We start from the raw sequence: 13,901 nt of genomic DNA, 5'->3' as shown, positions 1-13,901 counted from the left end.
ACTTCATGTGTCCTTACCTTCAGCAAAGCTTGGTCTTCCTCACTCAGATGGGAATGAGCTTCTCGTATTAACAGTCAGATAAAATAGGATAAAGCATTCTTTGACATAGGCAAAGATGGTTTCTTAACTGAACACCATAAAGCTTCAGACAGGCCTCGTAAAGGTTTAGTTCGTTTTAAATAAAACTTAAGAGCTCTCACAGGGCATAAGACTCTTTCTAGTTCATTGCGAACCATATTCGATAAGCTTGGAATATCGAACGATTTCGGCCAAGGTTGAGAAGGCAGCTCGTTTTTGGCTAGAAAACCAAGTTGTAGTGAACATGTAGCTTTTTCTGACGAAAATCCGATGTTCTTGCTGAAGGCATGAATCTCACTGACTCTTTTAGCTGTGGCTAAGCATACCAGGAAAAGAGTCTTTAAGGTGAGATCTTTCAGGGAGGCTGATTGTAGCGGCTCGAACCTGTCTGACATAAGGAATCTTAGTACCACGTCTAAATTCCAACCAGGTGTAACCAAACGACGCTCCTTCGTGGTCTCAAAAGACTTAAGGAGGTCCTGTAGATCTTTATTGTTGGAAAGATCTAAGCCTCTGTGACGGAAGACTGATGCCAACATGCTTCTGTAACCCTTGATAGTGGGAGCTGAAAGAGATCGTTCTTTCCTCAGGTATAAGAGGAAGTCAGCTATTTGAGTTACAGAGGTACTGGTCGAGGATACAGATACTGACTTGCACCAGTTTCGGAAGACTTCCCACTTCGATTGGTAGACTCTAAGGGTGGATGTTCTCCTTGCTCTAGCAATCGCCCTGGCTGCCTCCTTCGAAAAGCCTCTAGCTCTTGAGAGTCTTTCGATAGTCTGAAGGCAGTCAGACGAAGAGCGTGGAGGCTTTGGTGTACCTTCTTTACGTGTGGCTGACGTAGAAGGTCCACCCTTAGAGGAAGAGTTCTGGGAACGTCTACTAGCCATCGAAGTACCTCGGTGAACCATTCTCTCGCGGGCCAGAGGGGAGCAACTAGCGTCAACCTTGTCCCTTCGTGAGAGGCGAACTTCTGCAGTACCTTGTTGACAATCTTGAACGGTGGGAATGCGTATAGATCTAGATGTGACCAATCTAGGAGAAAGGCATCTATATGAACTGCTGCTGGGTCCGGGATTGGTGAACAATATATTGGGAGCCTCTTGGTCATCGAGGTTGCAAAGAGATCTATGGTTGGCTGGCCCCATGTGGCCCAAAGTCTCTTGCATACATCCTTGTGGAGGGTCCATTCTGTTGGAATGACTTGTCCCTTCCGACTGAGACAATCTGCCATGACATTCAAATTGCCTTGGATGAACCTCGTTACTAGCGATATGTTTAGACCTTTTGACCAGGTGAGCAGGTTCCTTGCGATCTCGTACAATGTCAGTGAGTGGGTACCTCCTTTTTTGGAGATGTACGCCAAGGCCGTGGTGATGTCCGAGTTAACTTCCACCAATTTGCCTCGAAGGAGAGACTTGAAGCTTTTCAAGGCCAGATGTACTGCCAACAGCTCCTTGCAGTTGATATGCATGCTCCTCTGACTCGAGTTCCACAGTCCTGAGCATTCCCGACCGTCTAGTGTCGCGCCCCAGCCCACGTCCGATGCGTCCGAGAAGAGAACGTGGTTGGGAGTCTGAACAGCCAGGGGAAGACCCTCTCTTAGGTTGATATTGTCTTTCCACCAAGTCAGACAAGACTTTATCTTTTCGGAAACCGGGATCGAGACCGCTTCTAGCGTCTTGTCCTTTTTCCAGTGAAAAGCTAGATGGTATTGAAGAGGACGGAGGTGTAGTCTTCCTAGTGACACAAATTGTTCCACGGATGACAGCGTCCCTACCAGACTCATCCACAGCCTGACTGAGCAGCGTTCCTTCTTCAGCATCTTCTGGATGGATAGCAGGGCTTGATCTATTCTGGGGGCTGATCGTCTTGTTGTTCAGCAACGTCCTCATCAGAGGGTTCCTCATCCGAAAACTGATGAGGAAACGGCAACGGAGTGGGCAACGTCTGGCTCGCTGAGTCCGGTCGCACTGGTGGATGCGTGACGGAGCCGGACGCAATATCATGGAACTGCTGCACAGTCTGTGAACTGTCAACAACCATGGGTGCGCGAGGAAGCACAGCGTCAACCCGAGACTGTCTAGACCGTCTGGGTTGTGCAGTCAACACCCTACCGGGTTGCTGAGGTTGACGCACTGCGTCAAAACAAGTCACCTCTGCTGGTTGTTGAACGTCCTGAACGTCAACAACCACCTCCGAGCGTCGCTTAACGTCAACGTGCGGCTGGCAACCCACACTGGGTCGCATCGGTGGAGGAACCACCTCAACTGGCAGACGCGAGTAGGTTACCTCAGCGTCAACAGGGCGCACAACCGACCGCTTGGAAGGTTGTTGGCCAGAAGGTTCAGTAGCAACCTTCTCCGCATTAAAGTCCTCTATCAAGGACGCAAGCTTGGACTGCATGTCTTGCAGCAAAGGCCATTTAGGGTCTACGGGAGCAGGTGTGGCAACAGACGGGGTTAGCGACTGAGGCGGGTACCGTTTACCATCCCTGAAAGCCTTGTTATGCGTGACATAATTGTACAGCAAAACTTCAAAGGCTCGAAAACAGCTGTGCAGTTGACCTGTAAACAACTTGGAGCGTCTCCTGGCCAGGCGCCAGGGAGAGTCTACGAGAATTGAGAAGTCTATCTGGGCAGAGGCATGAACTCCCAAGCCGAGAACTTCTCTCGTGTCATATCAGACTCTCGCTCTATAAACCAGTTTAAAAGAAGGGAAAGCAAAGGCTGTATCCCCCAAACTCCTCCTGGTGAAAAACCAGTCGCCTAGCCAACGTAAAGCTCTCTAGGAGAGCGAGAGAGCACTAGCTTAAAAACAACGGCTTCGAAGTAGCTAGGCCTAGTGTAAGCTCTGACGTTTAGGCGAACGAGGAGCAGCAGTTACAAAAAGATCCGGACAAAGATCCTTAAAAAAATCATCATGATTTAATTAAAGTCCATAGGAGGCTAAGCAGCTTTAGGCTCCTCTCCATCTGACAGAGTCCTCAAGGGAATATCAGTAGGAGGGGGAACAGCAACTTCCTCATCTACAGGAACCTTGTCCGATAAAAGCTGAGTCTCAAGCAAGGGAGAGACCTACCGTGGTGGCAATGCTTTACAAGCAGAGTCCACACTCACTGGTGCATTAGTAGCGGACCAGAACGCAACGTCATGTAACTGCTTGACAGTCTGTGAACTGTCAACAACTGAACTGTCAACCACAACAGGTGCGTGAGGACGCACAGCGTCCACTCGAGACTGCTTTGACTGCCTAGACTGAGTAGTCAAAACAACTCTAGAATGCGGAGGTTGACGCACAGCGTCAAAACAAGTCAACTCCGATTGTTAGTGAACGTCTTGAACGTCAACAGGAGCATCAGCAAGTGGCCTAACGTCCAAATGCGGCTGAAAAACCACACGAGACCGCATCGAGTGTGGTTCTAAACAACCTGACTGACGTGACTAAGCTACGCCAACGTCAACAGTAAGCACAAAGGAAAGTTAGGTTGGCTGAAAGCCAGGATATCGATGAGATAAACGGCTAGACTCAACGGACTAATCGGCAGAATAGTCTTCCATAAGGGAGGCAAGCATATACTGCATGTCTTGCCATACAACCCATTAAGGATCAACGGAAATGGTTGTGGTAAGAGACGAGGGTAACGTCTGCGACCGCAACACTTTGCCTACAAAAAAAGACTCTCGGAGTCTGTGTTACGCTTTTGTTAGGCGGCGAGCAGTTATCCGATGACTGCATAGGGTCAGAGCTGTCCTAATGGTTGTAACCAGGACGCTGGACCTGTCCTGAAAGGACTGACTTTCGCTTAAGGGCTTCGCAACCTTGTGACAGGTTTCTTATGCGAAAAGCCTTCGGATGACGAGGAGAAACAACGTCTCTCTCGTCTTATGGTAGGGGAGATCTTGGTAAGATACACCCGATACCATAGAGGGAAAACGTTCGTTCGTTGGTCAAGGCCTCTCAAACCCATAAGTCGTTTGACATTACTTCTCCCCTGGGCTTGGGAGCATGTAAGAGGTCCCGGACTAGGTGAACGACAGGCACGAACAGACGAACCCTCGGACGCAACACTGTAACACTTTGCGCATATCAATTTATCACTTCGATTTTCTGTTTTGCACTTATTTCACTGAAATCGAAACTTTTACCGATTTCTACCTGAAACACGCAATTCTACCCTTCATTAAAAGGTAGTAATCGCGAAATCAGTCGTAAAATGCAAGCTCATTAATACCAGCAAAAAACAGAAAACATATTTTAAGATAAAAAAAAAATCAGTGGCTGGGAAAGAGACTAAACAATAGTTCATATAACTACGTTTTCAATCTCTCACCGCACATAGCCTGGGGACGAGAATAAAAAAACTAAAACGTTTTATCCTTCCTCCCCGTACAGCGACTAGGGACGAGAGTACAGTGAACCCTCGTTTATCGCGGTAGATAGGTTCCAGTCGCGGCCGCGATAGGTGAAAATCCGCGAAGTAGTGACACCATATTTACCTATTTATTCAACATGTATATTCAGACTTTTAAAACCTTCCCTTGTACGTAGTTCTGTTAACAAACTACCCTTTAATGTACAGAACACTTAATGCATGTACTACAGTACCCTAAACTAAAACAGGCACAAATATTAAAGGTGATTTTATATCATGCATTTCCTAAACACGCTAAAAAGCACGATAAAAAATGGCAACCAATGTTTTGTTTACATTTATCTCTGATCATAATGAAGAAACAAACTGGAGGTAGAGCTTTGCTTATTACCCAGACATATTTCCCATACTTTTCCCTTAGAACTACATCACATCTTCCTACTTTAGATATATATATATATATATATATATATATATATATATATATATATATATATATATATATATATATATATATATATATATGTATATATATATATATATATATATATATATGTGTGTGTGTGTGTGTGTATATATATATATATATATATATATATATATATATATATATATATATATATATATATATATATATATATATATATATATATATATATATATATATATATATATATATATATTTATATGTATACACATATACATACCTACATATATACATAAATACATGCATACATATATATATATATATATATATATATATATATATATATATATATATATATATATATATATATATATATATTACTGTATATATGGGTTATGGAAAAAATCCGCGAAGTGGTGAATCCGCGATGGTCGAACCGCGAAGTAGCGAGGGTTCACTGTAACTCGAGAACAACGTTACCCGCTTGAACGGAACGTTTTCTCTCCTCTCTCTCCCTCCGTCTCTATCTCTCTCTCTCTTTCTCTCTTGATTTCGCACCTAAGAGAAGAGCCCAATTATATTTCGTCAAAAAAACATGTTATTTGACTAAAGGAAAAAACTGAAAGGTTTTTCAAATAAAAATTTCCTTTAAAATAGAATTTAAAACATTTAAGCTAAGAAAGAATGAACAAAACGTCAGAATCGATTTACTCTTACTGCAAAGTGAAACCGTGATACACTCTCTCTCTATCGTAACGATAGAGCGCATGTTGAACGTCCTGAATGTCAACAACTGCGTAGCATAAATAAACTAAACGTTAGTTCATCTTTGAAAACAGTACGAAGACTATCAAAGAAATTCTTTCATAAAATATTACATTTAAAACATTTTAAATCCTTAGCTCTTTAAAAGCTAATTACGATATAAAGGGCTCAACGTTGATTAACTTCGGTTTCCAAGTTAGGACCGCCTACTCTCAGGAAAGGTCTATATAAACAAAACATTAAAATTATTTTTATATGTTTATAATAAATGGAAAGTTAATCGAAGAGGCCTAATAAAGGCGGAGAGATATAAAATATATAGAGGAAAATCTATAACGTGATATAATTACTAAAAGCCTAAACACACTTCCGTCTAAGGGAAGGGTCGGCCATTTAAAAGTGAAAGAAAGTCCATACTCTCTTTGTCACCATAATTAAATCTATCCAAAACGAGTTCAAGATTTAAGATGAATATAAAACACCTGCATAGCGAAAGCTCAAAACTAGAATAAAGTACTTCACCAATTAGTTGTGAAAAAACTCCAGTTTAGCAACAGCGAGTAAGTACGTCTTGTCGATAGCTCGACAGAGAGAAAATTGAGTTCTTTGTTTACATTGAGTACTGGGTATCTGGACGACAGATGGCGCTGTTGGGCACACCCGCAACCTGTGTAGCGATCGCTGGCGAGTTTTACCTTAGAGTTTTCTGTCGAGCAACAGAGTTGCAGCTATTATAATCCCCGGCTAAGTTAAATATTGAAAAAAACAAGTTGTAGAGAACATGTAGCCGTTTCAGATGAAAATCCGATGTTCCTGCTGAAGGCGTGAATCTCACTGACTCTTTTAGCTGTGGCTAAGCAAACCAGGAAAAGAGTCTTTAAGGTGAGATCTTTAAATGAGGCTGATTGAAGCGGCTCGAACCTTTCTGACATGAGGAATCTTAGTACCACGTCTAAATTCCAACCAGGTGTAGCCAAACGACGCTCCTTCGTGGTCTCAAAAGACTTAAGGAGGTCCTTTAGATCTTTATTGTTGGAAAGATCTAAGCCTCTGTGACGGAAGACTGATGCCAACATGCTTCTGTAACCCTTGATAGTGGGAGCTGAAAGAGATCGTTCTTTCCTCAGGTATAAAAGGAAGTCAGCTATTTGAGTTACAGAGGTACTGGTCGAGGATACAGATACTGACTTGCACCAGTTTCGGAAGACTTCCCACTTCGATTGGTAGACTCTAAGGGTGGATGTCCTCCTTGCTCTAGCAATCGCCCTGGCTGCCTCCTTCGAAAAGCCTCTAGCTCTTGAGAGTCTTTCGATAGTCTGAAGGCAGTCAGACGAAGAGCGTGGAGGCCTTGGTGTACCTTCTTTACATGTGGCTGACGTAGAAGGTCCACCCTTAGAGGAAGCGTTCTGGGAACGTCCACTAGCCATCGAAGTACCTCGGTGAACCATTCTCTCGCGGGCCAGAGGGGAGCAACTAACGTCAACCTTGTCCCTTCGTGAGAGGCGAACTTCTGCAGTACCTTGTTGACAATCTTGAACGGGGGGAATGCATATAGGTCTAGATGTGACCAATCTAGGAGAAAGGCATCTATATGAACTGCTGCTGGGTCCGGGATTGGTGAGCAATATATTGGGAGCCTCTTGGTCATCGAGGTTGCGAAGAGATCTATGGTTGGCTGGCCCCATGTGGCCCAAGGTCTCTTGCACACATCCTTGTGTAGGGTCCATTCTGTTGGAATGATTTGTCCCTTTCGACTGAGGCAATCTGCCATGACATTCAGGCTGCCTTGGATGAACCTCGTTACAAGCGAAATGTTTAGACCTTTTGACCAGGTGAGGAGGTCCCTTGCGATCTCGTACAACGTCATAGAGTGGGTCCCTCCTTGCTTGGAGATGTACGCCAAAGCCGTGGTGTTGTCCGAGTTCACCTCCACCACTTTGCCTTGAAGGAGAGACTTGAAGCTTTTCAAGGCCAGATGAACTGCCAGTAGCTCCTTGCAGTTGATATGCATTGTCCTTTGACTCGAGTTCCAAGTTCCCGAGCATTCCCGACCGTCTAATGTCGCGCTCCAGCCTGAGTCCGATGCGTCCGAGAAGAGAACGTGGTTGGGAGTCTGAACAGCCAGGGGCAGACCCTCTCTGAGACTGATACTGTCCTTCCACCAAGTCAGGCAAGACTTCATCTTCTCGGAAATGGGGATCGAGACCGCTTCTAGCGTCTTGTCCTTTTTCCAGTAAACAGCTAGGTGATATTGAAGAGGACGGAGGTGTAGTCTTCCTAACGATACGAACTGTTCCAGGGATGATAGTGTCCCTATCAGACTCATCCACTGCCTGACTGAACACCGTTCCTTCTTCAGCATGTTCTGGATGCATAACTGGGCTTGGCTTGTTCTGGGGGCCGACGGAAAAGCCCGAAAAGCTAGACTGTGAATCTCCATCCCTAAATACACAATAGTTTGGGATGGGACCACTTGAGACTTTTCCATATTGACAAGGAGACCCAATTCCTTGGTCAGATCTAGAGTCCACTTAAGAGCCTTCAGACAGCGACGACTGGAAGAAGCTCTTAGAAGCCAGTCGTCCAAATAGAGGGAGGCTCGGATGTCCGCTAAATGAAGGAATTTGGCTACATTCCTCATCAACCTCGTAAACACAAGAGGAGCTGTGCTTAGGCCAAAGCACAGGGCTTGAAACTGGTAGACAACCTTTTCGTAAACAAATCTCAGAAAAGGTTGGGAGTCTGGGTGGATGGGGACGTGGAAGTATGCGTCCCTTAGGTCTAAAGAGACCATCCAGTCTTCCCTTCTGACCGCTGCTAGAACGGACTTTGTGGTCTCCATGGAGAACGTCTGCTTTGTGACAAAGACATTCAGCGCACTGACGTCTAGCACCGGCCTCCACCCTCCTGTCTTCTTTGCCACTAAGAAGAGACGGTTGTAGAAGCCAGGGGTTTGATGGTCCAGGACTTTGACTACCGCTCCCTTTTCTAGTAAGAGAGACACCTCCTGTTTCAATGCTCGTCTCTTGTCTTCCTCTCTGTACCTGGGAGAGAGATCGATGGGAGACGTTGCTAGAGGGGGTTTTCGTACAAACGGGATCTTGTACCCCTCTCTGAGCAACTTCACAGATTGTGCATCTGCGCCTCTCTTCTCCCAGGTCTGCCAGAAGTTCTTGAGTCTGGCTCCCACTGCTGTCTGAAGAAGCTGGCAGTCAGACTCTGCCTTTAAAGGACTTGGTTCCTTTCTTCTTTCCACGTCTCCCTTCGGCACGAGCACCTCCTCTGCTGGAGGCTCTGCCACGAAAGGGCGGAATAAATCGGGACGCTGGAGTGTCCATCCTTGGTCTAGCTGACAAGGTAGGCAAAGGGGTGGCTTTGCGAGCAGAGGACGCAACCAGGTCATGAGTGTCCTTCTGTATCAAAGAAGCAGCAATCTCCTTAATCAAGTCCTCTGGAAAGAGGCACTTAGAAAGAGGAGCAAACAGAAGTTCGGATCTTTGACAAGGTGTCACTCCAGCTGACAGGAAAGAGCAAAGGTTCTCACGCTTCTTGAGGACTCCGGATACGAACGATGCAGCAAGCTCATTAGACCCGTCACGTATGGCCTTGTCCATGCAGGACATGATGAGCAAGGAAGTTTCCTTCTCTGTCGGAGAGATCTTCCTGCTTAAAGCTCCCAGACACCAGTCTAAAAAGTTGAAGACCTCAAAGGCTCTAAATATCCCTTTCAAAAGGTGGTCTAGGTCCGAAGATGACCAACATATTTTCGAGCGTCTCATGGCTAGCCTGCGGGGAGAGTCTACAAGACTTGAGAAGTCGCCCTGGGCAGAGGCAGGAACTCCCAAGCCGAGAACTTCTCCCGTGGCATACCAGACGCTCGATCTAGAAGAGAGTCTAGCAGGGGGAAACGTAAAGGCTGTCTTCCCTAGACTCTTTTTGGACTGCATCCATTCTCCTATCACTCGTAAAGCTCTCTTGGACGAGCGTGCGAGGACGAGTCTAGTAAAGGCAGGCGAGGATGACGGCATACCTAATACAAACTCTGACGGAGGAGAGCGCGGAGCCACAGACACAAACTGGTCCGGAAACGTCTCTTTGAACAGAGCTAGAACTTTTCTAAAGTCCAAAGAGGGTTGCGTGGACTTAGGCTCGTCAAGATCCGAATGTGGTTCATCAACGTGAGCAGCACCATCATCGTCCGAAAGTCCATCATCCGAGTATTGAGGAGGAAGCGGCAATGGAGTAGGTAACGGCTGGTTAGCTGAGTCCGGTTGCACGGGTGCACGCGTGACTGAACCGGACGCAACGTCATGGAACTGTTGCCCAGTCTGTGAGCTGGCAACAACCATAGCAGCGCGGGGACGCACAGCGTCTACTCCAGACTGTAAAGCCTGATGTGGGTGAGCAGTGGCAACCACACTGGGTTGCGGAGGTTGACGCACCGCGTCAAAACAAAACAACTCTGACGGTTGTTGTACCTCGCGAACGTCAACGGAAGGATCCGTGCGCCGCTGAACGTCAACATGCGGCTGGCAGGGCACACTGGAACGCATGGGTGGCGGAACTCTCTCAGCTGGAGTGCGCAAGAAGGTCGCCTCAGCGTCCACAGGACGCACAACCGAGTGTGTGGTTGGTTGTAGGCAAGAGGCTGGTGCAGCAGCAACCTTCTCCGCACGAAAGTCCTGCATCAGTGACGTTAATTGGGACTGCATGGTCTGCAGCAAAGACCACTTAGGGTCTGCAGGAGCAGGTGCGGCGACAGACGGTGTAACAGTCTGAGGCGGTACCGCTTTACCTCTCTTAGGAGGTGAGCAGTCATCGGAAGACTGCAGCGAGTCCGAACTGACCCAGTGGCTACAGCTGGGCCGTTGGACTTGCGCGGAAGGCACCGACTTGCGCTTTAACGGTCGTGAGACCTTGGTCCATGGTTTCTTGCGAGAAACCTCTTCCGCAGACGAGGTATTAATGGGCTCTCTCGTCTATGTGTGGTAGGGACGATCTTGGGTAGATACGCCCGAAACCACGGAGGGAACGTCTGTTCGCTGATTAAAGCCTCTCGAACCCATTGGTCGTACGACATTGCTTCTCCCCTGGACTTGGGAGCTTGCAAGAGGTCCCGGACTAGGAGGACGACAGGCACGAACAGACGAACCCTCAAGCGCAACACTATCCACAACACTATCACTCACTTTATCACTTCCCACTGCACTTTTACACTTCAGCTCCTTGACGTCCGCCATGAGCTGGTTACGGTCACTAGCCAGAGACTCAACTCTCTCACCCTGAGCTTGGATGGCACGCATCATATCAGCCATCGAAGGTTCCTGAGTGCCAGAAGGGGGATTAGGAGCAACCACTACAGGGGAAGGAATAGGTTGTGGGGCATGAGGAGAGGAAAATTCAACAGAACGAGAGGAAATTCTCCTGACTCTATCTCTCTCTAGCCTACGTGTATATTTCTGGAATTCGATAAAATCGAATTCCGAAAGCCCAACGCATTCCTCACATCGATCTTCCAATTGACAGGTTTTATCCCGACAATTGGAACAAACAGTGTGAGGATCGATAGAGGCCTTCGGAAGACGCCTTGAACAGTCCCTAGCATTACACTTCCTGAATTTTGGGACTTGAGAAGGGTCAGCCATTTTGAATTGGTCAAAGGGGAATTCAAAAACTATCCAAAGTCATCAACAAATAATCCGTAATCAAAAAAAGAATGCAAGGATTTATTGAAGAGAAAGCCTGCACAGCGAAAGCTCAAAACTAGAATAGTGTACTTCACCAAATAGTTGTGAAAACAAATCCAGTTAGCAACAGCGAATTCGTAGGTCTTGCCGGTAGCACGACAGAGAGAAAATTGAGTTCTTTGTTTACAATGAGTACTGGGTATCTGGACGACAGATGGCGCTGTTGAAGTACACCCCCTACCTGCATAGCGATCGCTGGCGGATTTTTTCCGTAGAGTTTTCTGTCGAGCAGCAGAGCTGCAGCTATTATAATCACCGGCTAAGTTAAATATTGAAAAACCAAGTTTGAAGTCTCTGTGACATCGATGTCTAAACTTATGGCTGATTACGTGAATTGGACATTTTGCTTGACTGTTACCATGACCTTTCATAATTTAATCATTTCCAGCTTTTTACATAACAATTATTCCCTGCAAGTTTCATTTCTCTACGATTAAAATTGTGACAAGGAAGCTGTTCACAAACAACAAAAACACACAAAGAGAGGCAAAAACATAACCTCCTTCCAACATTGTGGCAAAAGTAAAATCAAGATGAGATGTAGGCTCCTGTCTGCACTTGAGCAAAAAGGAGTACTGTAAGCTCAATTGCGAGCTATTTCTTCACAAGCTTCTTCGTTGTGAACAGTAATAAAGCTTTTGAACTCTTACCCATGCAGTATGCTTTAAGAATAAATTATTTAGCTATGATTCTGCATATTTTTCATTAAGTTTATTTCATAGATAAATTTGAAATAGGTCTATTTTTCATATCACCAATGACCGTCTCACTTTATAACGACAACTTTATATTGCTAACAGGTTAATCCTCTATTTTGATTTATGCATGATTCGTGGTGCAATAGGGATGTTTGTGTGATGACATCCATGCCCCATACCTCCCATATCACTAAGAATATGGCAGTTTAAGGAGGAGTTAGGTAGGTAGGTAAGGAAACGGCTTGTAAGTTAGGTTAGGTACGGAAGTTTAGGTTAGAAGGTGTTCCATGCACATATCTATCTGTTGTTGTACAAAGGCTCCATCTATGTTTCCTATGATCTCCAATGAGGGGTTTGCGGTTCTTACTTAAAAGCGCTAATATTTTCTTTTTTTTTTAATTTTCCTGTTACTTTTATGTTCCTTCCTACTGTTACCTTTGCATGTTTGTTAACATGAAAATCCTGGCTGGCAAAAACTTGCAGTCCAACTCTTAAAATTACAAGATATACCAAATAAAATTAATAAGATACTCGAACTCACTAGCTTAGTTTCTCGTCCTAAACTATAATTTTACCGTTTCCCCTACAGTAGGCCTACATCATTTAAACTTTTTCTAGAATAACCACGCCCAGAAATATAGGCTTTTACGTACGTTAACATCATTGTATATAATGACTCCTTATACATTTATAAAGAATATATAATTATACATATATATAAAACAAATAAAATGATGAGGTCGTAATAATCGACATTTTCAAGGCTGAAGAAAATTTTGGGATGTGCCTCGGTGGGTTAAGACTCGTAAGTAAGTTATGGCGGACTGTCAGACAAATATTTACACGAAAATGATTGATTGATATTTAACTGACCTGTACGGCTCGGGTCAGAAACTGACCAGCTTGACCAGCAAGTTTCTTAAGGTCCATTTTTGCAGCTGTTGATATGTGGTGATATTGACAGTAGTAGTTATCGACAGAGCCGACAGATGTCACCCTAGTGCCTCTTCACGGCAGACGACGCACAAACCTTACCTCTTCTTTTTTATTTGCTTTGGAAATTATTAGAAAATTAATTAGAGCAAGAACTAATGCGTTAAAACTAAATATTGTAAAAAGGCACAATGGTGGGAATGTAAACTGTAATTTTTGTGAAAATGAGGAGAAAGATTTAATACATTTTTTGTTGGTTTGCCAGGAATATAGAAAAGAAAGGAATGAAGTAATTGAGCTTAAACAACCATACGAGGAAGACCTAAAGAAAATAGTAGAATTATTTTTATTTAGTGAAACAAATATAGAAAAGAAAAAAAGAAGTATTAAACCTGATGTGGAAGAAAAGACAAAACAGTATAAGAAGATAAACTTTGGAGGCGCCGTTGCAAAAGCCATGCCTCATCCTAGAACCCGAACCTGAACTAGTATAAATTGTTAGAAAATTAAACTAATAGAAATTATTAGAAAACTAATAATTAATAGAAATTGTTAGAAAAATAAAACCTAATAAAAACTGTTATAAAACTAATAACTAATGGCGCATGACTAAACTAAGGTTAGCAATTCATGTCTTACTTTATATGAGAATATTTAGAAATTAGTATCATCCCAGTGATAAAGTCTTCCTAAGTTTCTCCTTAAAAAAGCAAAACCAAATACCATGAATGAATAATTTACTTGTGTCAGTGGAATGCATACATCTCAATTATAAGATATGCAAAGTGGGCTACGTATTTTCTAGGAAAATGTTATCGACCCTTATGATAAGATACGGCGTATTATCAAGTAGAAAGTAGGCTAAAGTGAATTTATCC

General features: G+C 44.3%; 1 protein-coding gene across 3 annotated transcripts in view; it reads right to left on the bottom strand.

Moving 5' to 3' along the window:
• EndoB (endophilin-B) overlaps positions 1–13,122 on the bottom strand; it is a 146,315-nt gene extending 133,193 nt beyond the window's left edge. For all 3 annotated transcript variants that reach the window (XM_068360058.1, XM_068360065.1, XM_068360072.1), the window contains exon 1: positions 12,964–13,122. In XM_068360058.1, the coding sequence (XP_068216159.1) occupies positions 12,964–13,020 (57 nt within the window). In that variant the 5' untranslated portion in view covers positions 13,021–13,122. The remainder of the gene's footprint in view (positions 1–12,963) is intronic.
• Between the last annotated feature and the right edge of the window lie 779 nt (positions 13,123–13,901).

The sequence above is a fragment of the Palaemon carinicauda genome, chromosome 2, assembly GCF_036898095.1.
Source record: "Palaemon carinicauda isolate YSFRI2023 chromosome 2, ASM3689809v2, whole genome shotgun sequence".
NCBI lineage: Eukaryota > Metazoa > Arthropoda > Malacostraca > Decapoda > Palaemonidae > Palaemon > Palaemon carinicauda.
This window is presented reverse-complemented; position numbering and strand designations above follow the sequence as displayed.